The sequence below is a fragment of the Coffea arabica genome, chromosome 1e (assembly GCF_036785885.1).
Source record: "Coffea arabica cultivar ET-39 chromosome 1e, Coffea Arabica ET-39 HiFi, whole genome shotgun sequence".
Taxonomy (NCBI): Eukaryota; Viridiplantae; Streptophyta; class Magnoliopsida; order Gentianales; family Rubiaceae; genus Coffea; species Coffea arabica.
The window spans coordinates 47,825,188-47,845,888 of record NC_092311.1 but is presented as its reverse complement, the minus strand read 5'-3'; the positions used below and the strand labels follow the sequence as shown (position 1 = coordinate 47,845,888).

Genomic DNA, 20,701 nt, shown 5'->3' with positions numbered 1-20,701 from the left:
TGCAGCAAACTCAAAGGGACGGTTCTCCCAATTTATCCAATCATTATACGCAAACCTCATCTATAGGTAGTAACAGTAACATTATATGTAATAGCATTTCAACAAACCAGGTGACCAACGTAAGAAGCACATGCTTGTGTTGGGACCAATAACAAAATTTTTTAGGCACAACCACGTCAACTCTGGAAAAATACTCACTTAGTTCATTCCTTCTTGGAAACTCCAAGCCTCAGCCTAAAATCTTCCTCCATCAGGGGAAGGCCATCACGCAACTTGACTTTTGGCTCCCATCCCAGCAGTTCTTTTGCCGTTGTGATGTCTGGTTTTCTCTGACGTGGATCATCGGGTGTATTTTCCACCATCTTTATTTCAATGTTGGGGTTGATAAGCTGCAATCAAAGCGAAACAGAGCGGGCCAAACCCACACACACACACAAAAAAAGAAGAAAAAAAAAAGTGAATAGTTGAGAATTCGAGCCCCGCATAAACAGGGAAAATCGTACTAAATATACGAAGCATGACTCAAAATTATACGAATGAATAAGTACATCTTAGTGCCTCGTCAAATCGGAGAAAGTGAGAATTTACTGCACAAGAAAACCCTGTTTGGTCGACCCTGGATTTAAGCTTGTTATAACACGTTAAAGTGCTACATTCATAGACTTCTAAGACATATTTGCTGACATTTTCTGGCAGGTATTCAATAATAATCAAAAGGATCTTCTGGTTTAGATTAACTATTGAACTGGTACGAGCGTTTGAGTACAATTGGGGTATATATGCTACTATAAAAGCTGCTGTTGTAGTGTGTGTATTTGAAGTAATCCTTTAAATTCAGGTAGAAGGTGGTTGTGGATATGATTGCTCACTTTGGTTGACGCATCTTTACCGTCACATGATTACAGCACTAAAATGATCAATGTTACAGATCAAAAGAAAGAAAATACAGTTTATACCAGGTAATGATTGATACGTAAAATTCGAAAAAGGATCCAAGTCAGTGAAATAAACGACTGACCTCTTTCACCGTCTCTGCAAGTTCAATCATGGTAAATTCACCTGCACAAGGCAAAATTTCCCAACCAGTGTGAGTGAAATGCTGCAGCTGCTTTAATCTCAAGCGATGTGTAATTTCTAGATCAGAATTTGTAATCAACCTGGATTTCCAATGTTGATTGGCCCTGTATGCTCCCCTTCCATGAGTCGGATAAGGCCATCAACCTCAAGTTTTCAAAGAAATCAAGCAAAATTGACAATCATAAGAACTTTCATAATCACGAACTACTCTGCAGGATGTACATTAGTTCAAACGTACCATATCAGACACATAGCAGAAACTGCGTGTCTGTGTTCCAGGAAGTTGCACAGTTAATGGTTCATCGCTGCAACAAAACATATCAAAGAGTCCAAGATGCTCAAGCCCCAAAATTGAGAAGAACTAAGGATTGCTGATTGCTATTCAGATTTCATGATCAGTTGATGAGAAAATTAGGAAAGCCAAAAGACTATTTCAGATTTCTTCTATTTTGCATGGACATAACTTGGCATGTCTTTCAATTAATTATCTATCTGCAAAAGACTTACCGAAGTGCCTGAGCTATGAAATTGCTGACCACACGCCCATCATCAATATTCATGCGAGGCCCATATGTGTTAAATATTCTGGCAATGCGTATTTCTGTTGAGAAACAAACAGTGTTAAGAGAATGGAAGCCGCTTTAGGATACAATGTGCGTCAACAAAGAAGCAGAAGCTTACCTATCCCATGCTGCCGATGATAATCAAACATCAAAGTCTCAGCCACCCGCTTTCCTTCATCGTAGCAACTCCGCACGCCTGTTACTCAAGTAAAAATATGATTGTTTCTAAACTGTCTTTGGTAAATTTTCTGAGAGTTGTAGAATGATAATGTAGAAAATGACAAGCAAATTTGTGCAAGTCTTTAGTATCATTTCATCGAGGAACAACATTATTATCAACACAGCTAGAAGATGAATGCATTTTGTCTATATGACATAGGCTACATTTTATTTTCACCTTACATCATGAAACTCTAAGCACAGAGCAGGAGGGCATACCAATAGGGTTGACATTGCCCCAGTAGCTCTCAGGTTGGGGATGCACAAGAGGATCACCATATACCTCTGAAGTTGATGTAAGCAAAATCCTATACATCAAAATGAATAATGAGAAGGTGAAGACACATGACCAAGCATTTTACCAACATTAGACGTAAAATTATTCCAACCTTGCTCCAACCCGCTTGGCAAGTCCTAGCATGTTAAGAGTGCCTATAACATTAGTCTTTATTGTCTGCAACCAAATCAAGTTTCAAGATTAGCAGATCCTTGATCATTCAATCATCATTATCAGCTGCATCAATCGTTTTATTATAGTGCAAGGTTTCCAGATAATTCAAGGCAAGAGTCATCTGTTAATAGCACTTTTCAACTAACAACTATCTGCAAGATTGACTGCAGCAGATAACATCCAATGAGGATTTTTGATACTTGTGAAAAGCCAAAAAAAAATAAAATAAAATGACCATGAAAGGTAAGGAACAGTTCTATATCAACAAGTAAAGGACTTTCTTCTCTATTATGTTATCACGGTTATTTTCCCATCAATTCATATAAACACACAAGTAGGTCTAAAAGCATTTCCATCTTTCCCTCCCTCCCTCCCTCTCATAGTTATTTTAATGAGTTTTAGGTAGAAAACGCCTTCAATAAAGCTAGAGTCTAGTGCTTCAGAACCAGCAAAGGTGAATTTCCATGAGAAGTGGCTCTCAAAATATAGGCAGAGAGTATTGTGGGAAAGAAACTATGTCAACCAAAATCAGTCCGCAAGGGATTACAAAAGGGTATAACTCATTAAATGACTCATTAAAATTACGCACCTTCACAGGATTGTATTTATAAAAAATTGGAGATGCAGGGCAAGCAAGATGATATATTTGATCAACCTCAACCAATAATGGCTCTGTAACATCTGCAACAAGCGAAGTAGAGTGTCAGCACACAGAGAAGTATCTCTTAACAGGAGAAATGCAGTATAGATAGCAAAAAGTACTGTCATTTTCCTAGTATATGGCTATAACGTGTCAAACTACAAAAAAGTAAGCAGAGGCCTGGGCGGAAAATCTCAAAAATCACTCGTCAAACAATTACAGCAAGTGTTGCTTAATGCTTTTTGGTGGCCATTTAGAAGGCAGAGAAGCAGATACGATGGTAGAAAACCAAAAGATGCAGGAGAAGGTAAACAGGAAAACCAAAAGAGATAAACTTTCAATGCTACGTAGCGTACTTACTCTGTTTTAGGAGGGAAGAATGATTAAGAGGTAGAGATAATGCAGCCATGAGTATTGAGCATATCTTTGATTGCTATGTCAGCCTAACATCCTATGATTGTCTACCACTCTAATATATGTTTCTGCCAGGAGTCTGTTATACCATTTGAGCCATTTGGACATTTCAGGACTGATCCTATAAATCCGAATGTAAGGCCAGCTACAAGAGGTCACCTTAATTTTTCAGAAAAACATTTGTTTATCAAGGAGAACACCTACTACTTAGGATAGGACAGACATATTGCCTAGGTATCAGAATTTGACACATGAGAACATCTGTAAACATTTGCGAGACGGTATAGTATGACTACAATCAGCCAGTGTTTTGATGGTCTATTCAGAAAGTAAGCATTCTCACAAAAGTTGAATCTGTTGGATATTGAGTCTTAACATGCTAACACATATAAATTGGGTAAAATTGGCCACAAGTTACCATGACGAATGAGCTCAAATCTGGGATGTCCAATCCACTTTTTGAGATTATCCTTTGAGCCAGTGAAGTAATTATCAGCAACAATTACCTGTTAGATAGTTGCAAGGCAGAAATTCCTCTCTCAGATATTTAATTCAATAACTGAAACAAGGATACTGGGAAATCACTTTACTGAGAAAGTATTGCCTTAGGATTCTTTAGAACATTTGATAAAAAATAAAAAGTATTCTTTAAAACAGATTATCAATTTTATACATAGTAAATCAAGTATTGAAGTGAAATAAATCAGGACAATAGGAAAACAGAGAAGATTAGGTTGACCACTTAACCTCATTCTTTTCATTTTCCATCAACTTGTCCACTAGGTGGGATCCAATAAATCCAGCCCCTCCAGTAACCAAAATTCTCATATTTGGCTGGCAGAAATGGTAAGAGGAATCAATAAATATTGCAGGAACCAAACAAGATTACAAGTGAGTGCAGGAATGTCAGTGGAGATTACAAGTGAGTGCAGGAATGTCAGTGGAGCTAAAGAGAAACTACTGCAAAGTAATCACAAAGCCCTTACATCAAGCAAATCAAACTATCTCATTCTACCATTTAGTACTGAAAATACCCACCAAATGAATTTACTAATATCTTTCCAAATCTAGCCAAGGAGGACCTCTAACACAGACCCAGGACCCTTTCTCGAGTTGCCTACAATTAAAAATTGCAAGCAAGGGGAAACTGTAAGGTATTGCACCATCATACATTCAAAGTCTCAAATTCCTTCAGAAATGTTGCTGCTAATTTGAATGTGCTAGCTTATCAGCAATTAAAGCAGATACAGATTCAGCATTCTGTCACTAACCAGAATAACTCATTGCATCAAGAAAAATGATGTTCTGACTACACTATGTTACATCATTCTCTATCATTAACTGCTGATGGAACAAGGAAACCAAAAACCACTCCAGGTCAATTTGAGCATGTGAGAACATTTCCTTGTCCTGCAGAAAACTAAACTAATTCGATTTTTACACATTATTCCTTTTATTATTTTTTTATATATTATTTTGAGAGTCACCGTATATCAAACGACAAGAAATTGAGGTAACAAATAGAAAAAGAATAAAAGATCACTAATAAACTGTCCAGCATGCAAGCAGGGCAATATTCATACATTTCAATAACGTAATTTAAAAAAAAAAAAAAAAGAATCAGGGGACCATGGATTCCAATTCCTATTGAAAATTTTTGTTTGGGGGAGGGGGCAATTTAACCTGAAAGAACTTTGAGAACCGCAATGGTGATGGAGTTGGAGGTGGCTTTTTTGTTGCTTGATGCTCCCCATTGGCAGAATTTTTTGCCATTGTGCAGATCCCTTATCAAGACCTACCAAAATAACAATAATAATAATCAATACTACTGTTTCCATTCATACATCACACTCAAACATATGCAAATATGAGAACTCCCCCACCATCACAACCACAAGATGAACAATTTTGCTCTGATTAATCAGTGTTCAGTTCTGATGCAGTCAGTTGCTAAACTTGATATTCAATAAGAGCTCAAAGCAACTCAGAGACATGAACAACTTGACATATTCCAATTCCTTCTAAGAACTCAAATTAATAAGTAATTCAATTAAATCTCAGATCAAGAAAATCAATGACAATTCACAGACCTGAGATCACTGACAGCAGACAAAAGTTGAGAACTTTGTCACACTACCTCTGTTACTTTGTACTCCACAAGCCTCATAAACTCGGAAGTACATATATATGCACACACATTCAATTAGTTTTTTTTTTTAAAGCTAAAGAAAAATAAAGAACAAAAAAGTATCTTTCACCAAACGATGCCAACCGGAACTGCTACAAAATTACGAACATCCAATAAAGAGCTATTTATTAAAAAAAAAAAGAATAAGAGAGAGTACAAAGAAGAATGCTTGAGACGAACGAAACTTGAAAGGTATGTTTCACGCCTCATCAAACAACGGAAACAAAAACAGTGGCCAAAATCAGATACCAAACTGACTACTCCAGCCCACCAAACTTGTCAAGCAAACACTCACCCCACACCCACTTTTTTCTGGATCCCAAGAGTCTCAAAAGTAAAAGAAAATCCCCAGTTCAATTGCTGCTACTTGCTTAGTATTACCTGTTGCTATAAAATAAAAGAATCAAATCGGGTAGTGGCGAATTTTGATTAGCAGTAATAGATAGAAGTACTACATAGAAACAGAGGACGCGGGAATAACTCCAGTAAGGGAAGCTCAATTACTTGTGAGATATGCTGTTGGAATCTCCTCTTTAAAAAAATTCCTCCTTGACGTTTTACTAGTCCAACTTCTAGACTAGTTCAAATCTTTTCTTTTTAAACTCTTCTTTCTCTTTCTCTTTTGGTGGGGGTTGGGAGGTGTCCTTTTACGTCCTGCGAGTAGTTGTATTGGAAGAATAATAGAAGACTGGGGGTGGGAGTCTTTCTTCTTTATCGTCATCTTTTTTTCTTTTTTTTTGGAGAGAGAGGGGTGGGGGGGGGGGGGGGGGGGTTGGGGGAATTGAGGGGTTTAAGAGAGATTTACGAAGTCTCGTGCATGGGAGGGGGTCTTGTCTTGTCTGGTTGTGAGTTTGACTCGTCTTGTCTGATACTTGTCCTGCGGTGATATGGTTTTTTCCGCAGGTATAAACTCGCACACTCAATTAGATTAGAAACAAAAGTAACAGTTTGTCCTGCGATGATATGGGGCGAGGCATTTTGTGGGATAGGCAGTTTGTCCTGATGACCGTCCCTGAGTTCCTCTCATGGCCAAGATTTGGCCCCAAAAATTTATATGGTTCAGATCATTTTTTGTACCTCACTTTTAACAACGTATGTGGATCTCACAAAAATTTATTCTAAAGTTACACGTTGTGCAAATAAAGTTACGCCATTGTTTTAGGACCGTCCCTGAGCTGTTCATGGTCAAGATTTGGTCCCAAAAATTTATATGGTCCAGATCACTTATTATACCTCATTTTTAACGTGTGCGGGATCTACAAAAATTTATTCTAAAGTTACATGTTATACAAACAAAATTACGCCATGTGAAAACAAAATTACGCACAGTGACATTTAGGTGACTACTGGTGAGGGGGTAGATTTTAATTTGGGATAATTTCAGAAACCTCCCCTGAGGTTTCTGATATTTACACTAACCTCCCCTGTGCTTTGAATAATTACACTGACCTCCCCTCAGGTTACTAATCCTTTACAAATTTAGTCCAAATGATTAAAATATTGTTTTAGAGAGTGAAATTAGAATTTTGTACCTGATTTGTCCTTTGTGCTACATGTCCAATGAATGACAAAGTATTATAAATTAATTAATAATTAATAAACTTTAAGGAGCGTAGTTTATAGGCAAATACGCATTACTTATTTAAAGTACTAACTCTTTACGAGTATTTTACTTTCAAACATTTACTTTATTACAAATATTTATTCTCAAATACAGATTTGTATTTACTCTCAAATATTTAATTTTTGTTAAATACAAAACCTACCAATTTTTCTTCCATAGAAATATTAATATAACACTTTTTCAATTTTAGTTATAAATATTTATGTATTTAACATAAATTAAATGATTCAGGATAAAATACTCATAAAGAGCTAATAGTTTACTCATGTAATGGATGAAAATCATAAAAAATTAATACTTTATCGGCCATTTCTTTTTTAAAAAAATATTTAATTTATATTAAATAGATAACCTACTGATTTTCTTTTTGCGAGAATATTACTGTAACACGTTTTAATTTTTAATTACAAACGTTAATATATTTATCATAAATTAAATATTTGAAAATAAAATATCTGTAAAGAATCGGTACTTTAAATAGGTTATGTGTATTTGTTAGATTCACTTTTGCCTTGACATCTTTTCCCACCCCTTATGATTATATTAGACATGAACATCTTTCCCAGGAAACGGTGAATAGATTTCAAGTTCTATCAGTTTGTTAGATTCACTTTTGCCTTGACATCTTTTCCCACCCCTTATGATTATATTAGACATGAACATCTTTCCCAGGAAACGGTGAATAGATTTCAAGTTCTATCATTTTGTTAGATTCACTTTTACCTTGACTACTTTCCTATCAAATTACTCAAAAACTCAACTTGTCTTAGGACATTCCCTTTTTTTTTTTTTTTTTAGAAAATGTTATTTGCATTCTCATTTTTGTTAATCATATTTTCACTACCATTTTAGTCATATAGTTTTTATTTATTAAATTATATGATAAAACAAATGGTGAAAATGCAAATAGCATTCTCTTTTTTTTTTTGGCCTTTTACAACCGGCCACCAGTGTTTAAAAAAATTATATTCATGATTCAAAAAATCCATGTATATATTTATTAATATGCACAAAAATTAGCAACCAGTGGCTGTAGTTTAGTGGTAAGAATTCCACGTTGTGGCCGTGGAGACCTGGGCTCGAATCCCAGCAGCCACACTGTCGTCAGTCTTTTTGAATAAGGCGAGGTAGCCCATTCAGATGCCCAGGCCACACTCCGCAGGCCCTTTTTCGGCCCATAATGAAGATAGATAGTTCCTTCTAACAAGCAGTGGCCACTAGTTTAGTGGTAAGAATTCCACGTTGTGGCCGTGGAGACCTGGGCTCGAATCCCAGCAGCCACACTGTCATCATTCTTTTTGAATAAGTTGAGTTAGCCCAGTCGGATGCCCAGTCCACACTCCCCAGGCCTGTAATGTAGTGATTCAGTGGACGGACTACGCCCCTTTTTGGGCCCATAATGAAGATAGATAGTTCCTTCTACAATATTGTTCGACCTGTTAACTTGGAAAAAGTAAACAACAAAATGAGAGAGAGTTTGTTGGTAGATTTGTTATGATCTGATTTGTCAAAATGATGGCATCAGAAGGATCAATGCTCTCTGACTAACAAGGCAAAGAGCCCAAAAGGTTGGGTAGAGAGGCCTGCTATTTTTAGCACGTTGGCAAGTAAGCCTTTCCTTTCGCTGGTGATGGGGGATAAGAATCGTAATTTATTAGAAAGCACTTTGGATAACATGATAGTTAAAAGGGATGATAAACAATGCAGCTCTGAAAGTGAAAGTTACATACATATGCATCATAAAAATCTCTACCAATTATTATAAGAGGTGAAAATATCCAAATGTACAAGGATAATGAGATAGATCACCGGTAGATTTGACAAAAAAAAAAATTAGTGGTTAAGAGGAGCGTGTAACTTTTCGCAACGGATTTTCGGTCCCATATCCTGTGCCACTCTCTGTCCCACTTTTTATTATACTAGTGGGAATACCCGTGCTATGCACGGTGCTGACATTATTAGAAAAAAAATAAAATGGTGAAAAAATTTTACCAATAAAATTAAAATATAATATCTGTTTAACAATAGTTTGAAATATAATAGAATGTATATATCATTCAAGAACCATCTTTTTTCAGTTGTATGAGAATTTTTTTTATAATTGTATGAGAATTGTTAACAAAAAAATACAATAGTTAATATAGAATAGCATCAATAGAATTTAATACAATTGTGTTATAATCAAATGAAAAATACGCACCAATTGAATTGTTATTAGCACCCATAGTTAATGAAGTAATCCATATATAAAAATATTTTGGTACATGTAGTAATTGGTAATCTATAAAATAAAATAAATTGCTAAGTTGTCTATAAATAGCATCAATAGAATGTAATACAATTGTATTGTAATCGAACAATTGTAATACAATTGTATTGTATTGTATCTATAGTTGATTAATTGAATTGTTATTAGCACCCATAGTTAATGAAGTAATCCCTATATAAAAATATTTTGGTACATGTAGTAATTGGTAATCTATAAAATAAAATAAATTGCTAAGTTGTCTATAAATAGCATCAATAGAATGTAATACAATTGTATTGTAATCGAACAATTGTAATACAATTGTATTGTATTGTATCTATAGTTGATTGGGCAAGATAGTGCAGCCAAAAAATGTGTATGTAAGATGAGTATGATGATATAAAAAACTGTATATTTACCATGATCACGCAAAAACGCAAAATCATTGGTGATGTGGATGCCTGGCGATCTTGAGAATAGTTAGATTTTTCATTTCTTTGATTTAGAAATAAAATATATATTAAATTAAAAATCAATAGTTTATGTATTTATTTTATGTGTAAATAGTGATACATTGTATGAGAACTCTTAATCAAAAAAATACAATAATTAATATAGAAATAGCATCAATAGAATTTAATAGAATTGCATTGTAATCAAATGAAAACAATTACAGAGAAGTGATTACCTGAACTAAGGAATGCAGTTTAAAATGCTCAAAAGTGCCTTGACGATTGCACATATGTCAGGGGCTTGGTGAGTTTTTGGCTCCTTTTGAATCATTTTCTTTTTTCTAATTGTAATATATTACTTGCAGGTGTTAAGTAGGACTTGACTCTAACCTTTCATTTAAGTACTTTAAGCAATGAACTATTTATTCCATGAGTTGAATTGTGCTGTTGCTAGATAGATGAATTACGTAGTTGTAATTGTCATTGTTGATAAAGAAAAGAAAGGTTATAATGCAATTTTGCCAAATAGATTTCTGACGAAATTAAAAATTAATCCAATTTTAATAATGGGCGTATAGTGCCTTAGTTATTAGTAGTATCTAAATTGTTTTTCTCCAATTATAAACTATTTTTAATTATTTTTTTTAATTATCAAAAAATCTTTTTTTTTATTTCATGCACGATCATTTTTGGAATAAAATTATGAAAATAACTATCGTAACACCTATTTTATGTGATAAATGTGCAATAAAAAATAATTAAAAAATTTCAGTAATACAAACAAATAAATTTTTATAATATACAATTTATGTTAGAAATAGTAGAACCCTCAATCATGAACCTATACCATCCGCAATTATATAAAGCAAGCAGTACCTTTTTATCTTTGCTTTACAGTGTAACAATAAGCAAACAACCGTTCATAAGATTTTGTAAAAAATTTTCAGAAATAATGGATGATCAGAAAATCAATGCAATATCATTCATGACAAAAAACAAAGCAAAAGCAAAACATACTTAAAAGGCAGAGGGGACTGACCTGAAAAATTAAGTCGGCCGCAAGAAGGTTGATTTCTGCTGGAGTCTCTGCACATAATATCTTCCACTACTGCTCACAAAAAGAAACAAAATCAATACATTTACAAAATCAATAGAGAACCTAAAACAAATAAGAAACTGAGAGAGAGGGTGAGGGAATTAACTCGATAAGTTAATTAAGTCGATCAGTAAAAGAAGAATTTGTAGGAGTAATTGTAGGATGAATTAAGATAGTGGGATAGTGGGAGTGAGATAGTGAGAATATTGATTGGTGATAAGGTGATAGTGGGATAGTGGGAATATTGATTGGTGATAAGGTGGGTTATAACTCACTACTTTTTTATGTATTAAAATAAATACAAAAATATGAGTTAAGATAGTGGGATAGTGGGAGTGAGATAGTGGGAATATTGATTGGTGATAAGGTGATAGTGGGATAAATTTTTGATAGTGGGTAAGTGGAAGTTAAATTTTTGTTTGAGGGGATGTGGGAGTGTTAGTTGAAATTAACTCCTTATTTGAGGGAAACGTGGGGATGTAATGTGCTCATGATATTTTTTACGAAATAAGATAAATGTGAAATGCTAGGAAAATAGAGTTGAGAGTGGGAAGGGTTGTGGAGGCTTGTTCCTAAAAATCCCTTCTCAAATTTATATAGATATAGATTGTTATTTCTCCTTCATAAACATCATGTTTTAGTTCTTTTTTGTTTCCTTAAAATCCAATAACTATTAATTGAGTAAAAAATAAATACAACAGTTTCAAAAAAGCAATATATAATAGAAAATTAAAAAATATAGCAGAAAATTCATAAAAAATCTCATTTTTTATGCATTTTGAATTTTTGAGTTTGTTAAATTTTGTGTATTACTCAATTAATAGTTATTGAATTTTAAAGAAACAAAAAAGAACTAAAACATGATGTTTATGTAGAAGAAATAGCAATATAATAAAAAGTGGGACAGAGAGTGGCATAAGATGTGAGACAGAAGATGTGAGACAGAAGATGCGCTAACTTTTAAAGCGCAACGGATTTTCTGTCCCACACCCTGTGCCACTCTCTGTCCCACTTTTTATTATATTGCTATTTCTCCTTCATAAACATCATGTTTTAGTTCTTTTTTGTTTCCTTAAGATCCAACAACTATTAATTCAGTAACATTGCTTTTAAAGTCATAGTAACATTTCTTAAAAATTAGCCGTTAATAGGAGTACTTAACTTTCAGAGTTACTGTAACATTTCCATTTTCATGTCAGGATTATTAGAAATATTTAATTATTTTGTTACGCTTGTTACCTCTGTCTAGATTTCTAATTTGACTTTCGGGCACATTTCTCAAAATTGAGTAAGGAAATCTTTTTACATCTCTATTTTTATAAGTTTTAACACTTCAGAGAAAACAACTTCTTATACTACAGGGGCGAGGCGAAAGACCGATGATATGATAACAGGGGATTATCACTTCTCGTATAAGAAACTTGCGAAAATTTGTTCATTAGCTTTGCTAAGTTACTTTTCAGGTCATAATACTGATTTGTAAAGCTTAATCGCGTGATCAACAGAAGCAAAATTCGCGCGAGGGGGTTTCAGGAATGATCAGTTACACCTGCAAAAATCATCATTTCCTTGGAATCAAATCTTTGCTATGGTTTAGCTACAGTTCTTCACACATGTCGGCGTCTGCAGCTGCTGCTGCTGCTAAAGCACGTATCTTGCTAGAAATGTCATGCAAATTCACAAGGCTTGACGGGTTCTCCCACTGCACAAGTTCTTTAATAGCCTTCTCAATCTCTCTGGTCTCCCTTACAAGCCCCCTGATGCAGAAACCAATACAGCTCAAAATCAATGCAATGCGGCTCTTGAGCTCCTTCTCACCTTTATCAGCATGAATAGCCTCAAGGAATTCGTTGCAATGCTGGAGATAATGGCTTAGAGTTTTCTCAATGATCACTTCTTCATCTGAACCTGGTAGTTTCATCGTAGAAGGGATTTTTGGTGATTTCCCCGATTCAAGATCAAGAGAAATGTTTTTCCTTTCCATCTCTTTGTCCAGTAACACGAGTGATTTTACCAGACTGACCTCCTCAAAACACTTTATTGAAGAGTCAACCATTTCCTTGAAATTCTTGAGATCAGCGTTTATCTTCCTCATACTTTCCTTCCACAAGTTGGTGTCCACTCTTCCTGATTCTTGATGGAGAAATTGAATTGCCCGAGTGATGAAAAGTAGGAACTCCACCATCTCGGACAAGGACACCCAGAGCTTACGGTAACAAGCACTGTTAAAAGGCAAAAACCAAAAATTGGGTTCCACCTCAGCTTCACCAATGAATTTTCCTAGTTCATTCACTTGGAGTTTAAGCTTTTTCAGGCTTTCCTCCAAGTTGGCCTTGCTGGCAGTGAGACTAACCGCACCAATAGAATTTCGCATCACTTCAAAATTCTTGAAGAGCTGAACTTTCGCTAGAGCAGAACCTCTTGTGGGCTGTAAAACTAGTTCTACCACGACTGAACAAGATAGTCCAATGAAAGTTTCTGTGATTCTTGCTATTGCAAATTCACTTGGGGGACCAAAATCTTTCCTTCCTAATAATAGTACTGCCCCTATAACTGCTGAAATTCCTCCCGCCTGACCATACATGCGGCTGCGCCGCAAAAAGCTGCAGAAAATGAACCATGGAAGAAGGGATAGTAACTGTATCGGAACATATTTTCCGAAAATAAAGCAACCGAATACTCCGTACACCGTTCCTATTACTGTTCCCTGAGCCTTAACATTTGCAACTTTAAATGTTGCTTCTCTGGCTGATGCAAGGCTTATGGCAACTGGCAATCCTGCCCAAAATCCGTTTTCCTTGCTGTATAATGATCCAAAGAACACAGCTAGCCCTAATGAAAGTGAGCATTTGAAAGCTGGCATAAGCCTGCTTTTGTTTATGTTGATGGATAAATTTCTCCATATCCGTATGAAGAACCATTTCTCCTGTTTTTCTGGACCAGTTGATCCTTCTTTGATAGAACTGATTGCTGAGGTGGTAACTAATTTTGCTTGTAGCAGCTTCAAACAAAAAAAGAAGAAAATAGAGGGTAATTGTCTATGGTCTGTTGGGACGGTTTGAATAGTTTGGAGGGACTCAGCAACGTTTTCTGCATTTGCTTCGGGGACAGTAGTTGCTAAAACAAGGGGCATGCTTTTAATTTGACGCGAAATATGCTCCTCAATTCCTGCTAGATCATCTTTGCGCTCTGGAAATGGTACAGTACCATTGGACAAGGCCATTTCCATCCCTCTTAAAGGTGTCTCAATTTCTTGCAATATCTGTCCTGGATTCATGCAGTAAGGTTTCAAAAATTTGAGTGGAAGCCTTCCCCATAGCATGCTTTCCTGTTTCATAAGGGAAAGAAAAAAATCAACGGAAATATTTAGTGTCTATGGTCCAATGCCTATAATAGAAGTTGTAGCCCCACGAGGATAAAGCTTTTCAAGTGAGCTTACTTGCTTGGATTTGATACTCCCAAGCAATTTGGTTCCCGTGCGAGCCAAGGACTTGGATTGCAAAATCAGTGCTTGTGCTGATGTTTTGTCTTGTGCAGAGAACGCCTTCATAAGGACCCCTACCCTCTCCGAAGCATTCTTAGTGTAAAGCTTGAATTTCTTCTTTACCTGTCTTACCAAAAAATAAATAAATAAAAAAGGAATAATTCTCATTATGGAGCATGTACTTGCAGTACGGTTCAATATTTTTGACGTCACATGAGACAAGAATGATATCCTCCACTATCTAAACTAATAAAATATGAATTAATTTTTCTTACATTATCGGGGTTGGATGAATGTCACATCATTTGAATTTGAATTTAAACATCAAATTTTATATATAGAGCATGCATCTAGATCAGCTAGTATATATGTATTGTCAATGTGTAAAAGATTTATCCATAAAATATTTGGTGGACGTTGTTTACAAACTCACTTATAAATCATGTGGTACATATTTTGAGTACGTGCATTTTCTTGCATCATTATGCATTACCCATTTTTTATAGTATCTTTTAGAGTAAATCTTTGCTACACTGACGGTGTGTACACTATCAGTGTTGGATTCCTGACATGTGTGCAAAAGTTGAATTTCAAATTCAAATTTTGCATAGTTGTCATTCATCCAACGCCGATAGTGTATACACTGTCAGTGTAGGAAAGATTAATCCTATCTTCTTTTATTGTTAGGCCTTTTCCTTTATGGACCCGCTGTCTGAATGCATCAAGCTACAGATACGTGAGTCCTACGTATATGCAAGACTCCAGTCGAGACTCGAGTCTCACATTTGGAGTCTGCGTATTTGTGTCTTGACTTACCCCATGAATGTGATCTATATTAATTGACATTCTCATATTACGTTAATATTTGACTATTAAACGAACCAGATGGCCTACATCTAATGCGATAGATCTTGGCTATTCAAGAATTTCGACTAAACTAGATAGAGTGTGATACAACGATACGAGAAGCTAAAATAAGAATACGTTCCCATATGCTTCAAAAAAAAAAAAGAGAGTACATTCGGGTAATGTTTACAGAATTTCAGGAAATTACCTCGCAACAAGCCAAGCTTGGGTAAGGAAGCAACAAGGCCAAAACAGTAGCCACGGCTCCAACAGCCGTACTGGCTAAGACGTGGATGGGGTGCATAATAGGGTCAGTTTTGGAACCATTGATGAAAGCTAAAACGTAGAGAATAACAGTCTGGCCGAGTGCTATACGCTTTGATATCAGGTGACTGTTTTCAGGCAGCACCACCACAAATGCGGTAAGCGCCACCGCAACGGCGGTGGTGCTAATGGTTAGCTGGGCTGGCCCCATTAACCATAAGCTAAGGATGGCAGGACAGACACCAAAGACGGAAGCATACAAGGCATGCCAACAGCCACGGAAGGTGTCCTCCACCGTGGCATCTGTGACAAGAAGAATTGCTGTCACGTAGGAAAAAGCAGGAAATGCTACTTGTTGCTTAAATGAAGGCGGGCCAAAGAGGGTGATGCAACCAATAATTGTGCAAGCTAAGGCTGTTCGGAAGGCTGAAGCTACGCATGATCTCCATGCTGCTCCAGCATGATCGGATTGAAATTGTAGGATTGACATTATTCACTTTTGAGGAATAGGATTTGAAGAATATTTGAGCGATTCTGCTAGCTAGCTAGCTAGCATACGCGGTTCTTGTTTATTCTGCTCCTCAAGTTCTCAGTAAAGCCTGATCGGCGAATGCAGAAAGAATGGAAGAGAATTCAGACGAGAGGGTACATTGTGGGGAGGGTACAAGGAGGTACGCCCTTTTGTAGGGGAAACTAATGGTACGCTAGAGTAGCTTGTGGACACTGGACTGGGACCCTCCAGGCGGCTGGGTCCCTAGTGGACTTTGCACATGTAAGAATTTTCTAATTGGGTTGAATTCGGATGATGAAGATGGGGGCTTAAAAAATAAAAATAGTAATGCAATTATCAATATTTTTCCTACTGCTTTTTTTTTTTTTTTTCTTTTTTGGAAGAGGTCGGTTGGTGGGCGCGGCGGGGGGGGGGGGGGAGTGGAGGTTGGTGGTGCAGAACAGGTTGCTTGCTTACGTACTGTTAACAAATATACATATATATATATGGTTCCTAATCATCCTAGTGATGCAGTAATACATATCACTCCTGTTATCGTGTAATATTATTCATAATCATACATTATCGTCTTATATGGTTCAAAATCCAACAGCATTTAATTTGCAAGCAATCATCATCGACTATTCCACCGAAACATTTAATGTCTCACGCGCTAATGATAAATAACCAGTACTTGGAACGCAAGTTGTCTGGACACCGCAGAGTGCAGACCCATATTTCAGAAAGACTGTCAAGTAATTCTTGATGCAGGAAGGATGAACATCTGCCTATCTCAAGGGAAAATATAACAATAATCTTCTCATGGCGGGCTCACAAGCTACGTTCACCTGGCTGGAGACTCTGCAAGTTGGGTTTTGTCCATAGGAAGGACGACAAGAACAAAGAAACGTTGGTCAAATTTGGCAAATCTGGACAAAAGTTATCCGCTAATTATCTCTCTCACACGTACAACACACGCTCACTTCAACCGTCCCTCTACTACTGCAGATAGCAGAAAGATTGTCGTCAAAATTGAACAAATCCAAAGTCTGCCCCAAGCCCAAGCTACTGCCATCAGTGCCGGAAAATTATGAACGTGCTCCTAAGAGCTGAATGTTCATCATGCATGCAACCACGTTAATTTCTTCTTCTTTTTTTTTTAAATGTAAGTGAGAGAGTTCGAATTTAGAACTTCTCACACACACTCCGTACCTCTTAGCTTGTCAATCGGGCTATCTGACTCAGGTTTTAATAAACTCAGATTTAGTTCATATAGTTAGTGCCACTTTCGAGTTTTGGGTAATAAATTTTGGATTAATAAATGTGAAATTTATAATTGGCTCACAAAATATTCAGATTGTGAGTCTAATTTGGGTTAGCCTAAACTTACTTATTGCTTCTTAATTTTCTCAATATAATTATTATAACTATTAAGTTATAAAGCTAATTTAACATCCATAAGATCACAACATTAAAACTATATACGAACCAATAAAAGATAACAGTTCATTAAAAAGTATATAAATCAAGAAATTTTTAATAATAATATATTCAATTAGTTCAAAGTACATGAACAACAGTTAATACATTTTCAAAGGTCCTCAATTACTTGTACTAAGATTTGTCCTTCTGAATCTTTAAACATAATTTTGTATATTTAATATTTCTTATAAATATTAATATATTTTGACACAACATATAGAGTATTAGTATTATATTTAGATATATAATTACATATATATCGGGTTAGGCTCAAGTTATAATTTTGTCCCGTGAATATCGAGCTTGAACTTAATAGGGCCCAAGTTAGGTTCAAATTTAATTCGAGTCTAATATTTAGATCAAAATACAATCCAACTTAATGGAAGATTAGGCTCATTGAACTTTTTTTCGACTCTAATGGACCGAGTTTAATCTGATCCGACTCTATTAACAGCCATACCTTCGTAATCACCGACTCATTCCTCCCCCGCCGCACCGCCGCATTAAGTTATTCCATCAACTTACTGCAAAAATCCAAAACAAGCCATCAAAGAAACGTAGGAATGGATATTAGAAGTCGGCAAGTTGACATGTACGGATGATGCACCAATTGCCAGCGATGCAAAGCTTCTATATTTGACTGCTAAAAGTTGAAACATTGAACCTATTAAATCCCAGCCTCCCAGGTGCAGAGAGACTACCATTTAACATGACAAAAAAAATTAAAAATTTTAATCTTCATATCCGGTCCTCTTCTCCGCATCCCCTTGACACATTTTCGGCGGATACGAGGTCCTTTGGCCTTGTTTTGGGAGTCCGCGGGAAGCATGTTATGTGAGGGAAATTTCGGGAGATGTTCAGTTCGTATTTGGAATAAAAAATGCCAATATGAGTATGGGTTTTTTGATCATTCTCCTTTACATGTTTAGTTTGGAAATGGAATGAGTTTCACTGTACTAATGTTTTAATCAGCTCTTTCATTCCTGTTGAATATTTCTGGAGTGATATACTACATGCTAATAGCTAGGCTTGAGTATTCTATTCTTGACTTTGACATATGTTCCTACCCTTTTATCCATTTACCCGACACACCCCTCAAGTAGTGACTCACTAAAAGAGACGAAGACAAAATTTGTAACTCTCTCTCCTCATAAATTTTTTTTTTTTTTGGGGATAAGAAAGGGACAATTTTGGGTTTATTGGCTATCAATATATTTTCTTCTACATTCTTTTGCGAAAAGAATTATTATTTTGCAAAGATCTTAAGCTAAATCTTGTGATAATACGTTCCCTTCTTTTTTTCTTCACTGAAAACAAAACCAAGTAATTAAACTTTTCGTCCCAAGAAGGAATACCTTCTGGTCATCCACACTAAGCATTAGTTCTGCTACTGTGCCGAATATGCAAGGCCGGAATATTAAACTGCTGCTGCCTTTAATTGAACCCCCCGCCATTAAGTTTTTGAGTTTTTTTTTAGGCAAAACAAAATAAATTTCTTGAAAAAGCAAAATTATGAGTAAAGACATGACTATATACAAGTGGATTACCGCATCGATTTCCACCATGATATGCAAAAAATTAGGTTCTTGGTTCATTCTGGTTTTCGACTTTCCAGCTCTAGCTGCTGATCCTTTGAGGAGAAGATAGGGTCATATATGGACTTGGACGCGGCAAAAACTATATCTTCATCATTATAATATTACAGCAAGTTCGTTAAAGCAGGTTTCGGCAGTTTCTTTATCTATTTCCTTTTTGACAAATTTGCAAACTTTAACAAAGAAGAATTAAAGGACAGGAGAAAATATTTGTTTTAGGAGGCTTATATATATAAGTGCTCTTACGGTACGGTACGCTTTGGTTTGCTTATCGCTTATATAAGCTTGTAAAGTTAGGTAACATATAAGCAATCGTCAGCCTCAGCCGTGCAGGTCTACTTCGGCTGTTGGTGGTCTGCCCACTTTAGAATTGTGCCTTCTGAGCTCTGCCGGCGGTTGACATCAAAAGAACGTTAAGTGAAAAGGTCTCCCTTGAAATGGACAGTAGCCTTTCTCTGACTTTGCAAGCATTGTGGTCCGTCTCTTGGAATCAAGACCTAGAATTTTTTGTTTCTAGACTTTTTGTTTTTTATTTTATAATTTTTTATGCCCGTGGGGGTGGGGTAGGAATCTATTCATATTCATAATGAAAGAAAGACAGGCAATTAGATCGTACGCATAAAAGACTCATACGTCCTGAAATTTCCTTTAGAGGTGAAGTAGTGTGCCCGAATTGACCATTTTTCAATAAGAAAAATTGACCCTATTTTTGTTGGAGTGCTTGTTACGTTTCTTGGCACGCTTAAGGCGACAGTTGGTGCCAAAGTCCTATAGGGGACAAACTCCATCTCCATGTTGTACGTGGATATCAAACAACGATAGGGCCAACACACGATATAAAAATAGTTATTCACTTTCCCGGAAACAGCATAATTTTTATTTTTTAGGTGCATAGAAATTTCCTTTTAGTGCCGAAAGAAAGAAAATAGAAAAGATTTGCACCAAGCTAGGAAAAAGAAAAGGTTAGGTTTCGTACGTCATGCTTGACTTTTGAGGGATTTAGCCCCTCTCCAGTAGATTTTTCCCACGAGAAGACCCTGAGGATGCATTATATGTGTTTTTGTTTACTAAGAAGAACATGGTCATTTTAAATTTAATTAATTCTATCCCTTGTCATTAAATGAAGACACGTGTAATGTAATCGAATATGCACCACGGAAAATGAAAAGAGAATCCATTGGAGAGCAGTCAAGCCTGATTTTGAATACTAATCAAAACATTTTGATTATATGAAAAATAAAGAAGGAATCCATTGAAGAGGAGCCAAGCCCGACTTTTGAGTACAAATAAGAATGATTTTGGTTGCCTGTGTCAGCTGCTGGAATCCATTGGTGCTTCCTTGTTTGTACTACTTCGCGTACTTCAAAGGTCGCCACTGGAAATTGCTTTCACCTATGGAAATGGAAATCTGAGTGCAAGGAGATTAGAGGCCACTACAACTCATGACTTATGGGAAATGCCACATCCGTGCTCATTAGTGTATCCCACGGCATTGTGGTCACTTCTCGTTAGGTATTACCCAAAAATGCTCGCGAGAAAGACCACTAATGCTCAACATTTCCCTCAAA

At 36.1% G+C, this 20,701-nt stretch overlaps 2 protein-coding genes and 1 non-coding gene across 8 annotated transcripts; 1 reads left to right on the top strand and 2 right to left on the bottom strand.

The window, feature by feature from the left end:
- Positions 1 to 6,235, bottom strand: LOC113708862 (UDP-glucuronic acid decarboxylase 5). Of its 6 annotated transcripts, XM_072059723.1 has the most exons (14): positions 6,057 to 6,235; positions 5,848 to 5,933; positions 5,048 to 5,159; positions 4,112 to 4,198; positions 3,783 to 3,870; positions 2,900 to 2,991; positions 2,249 to 2,313; positions 2,079 to 2,167; positions 1,759 to 1,836; positions 1,585 to 1,678; positions 1,316 to 1,382; positions 1,158 to 1,221; positions 1,019 to 1,059; positions 1 to 389 (listed from the first exon to the last, which is right to left on the bottom strand). In XM_072059723.1, exons 3-14 carry the CDS (start codon positions 5,135 to 5,137, stop codon positions 204 to 206), a joined length of 1,041 nt encoding a protein of 346 aa, XP_071915824.1. In that variant the 5' UTR covers positions 5,138 to 5,159; positions 5,848 to 5,933; positions 6,057 to 6,235; the 3' UTR covers positions 1 to 203. The 6 variants fall into 6 exon arrangements, with proteins under 6 accessions (XP_071915824.1, XP_027087338.1, XP_027087346.1 ...); XM_027231537.2 differs by lacking the exon at positions 5,848 to 5,933 and having other exon boundaries at positions 5,934 to 6,235; XM_027231545.2 differs by lacking the exon at positions 5,848 to 5,933.
- A 1,967-nt stretch (positions 6,236 to 8,202) lies between these two features.
- On the top strand, positions 8,203 to 8,274 carry TRNAH-GUG (transfer RNA histidin (anticodon GUG)). Its single transcript has one exon. It is a non-coding gene; the product is annotated as a tRNA-His (tRNA).
- A 4,111-nt stretch (positions 8,275 to 12,385) lies between these two features.
- Positions 12,386 to 16,204, bottom strand: LOC113708854 (uncharacterized). The gene is made up of 3 exons (XM_027231516.2): positions 15,511 to 16,204; positions 14,412 to 14,579; positions 12,386 to 14,300 (listed from the first exon to the last, which is right to left on the bottom strand). Exons 1-3 carry the CDS (start codon positions 16,054 to 16,056, stop codon positions 12,570 to 12,572), a joined length of 2,445 nt encoding a protein of 814 aa, XP_027087317.1. The 5' UTR covers positions 16,057 to 16,204; the 3' UTR covers positions 12,386 to 12,569.
- Between the last annotated feature and the right edge of the window lie 4,497 nt (positions 16,205 to 20,701).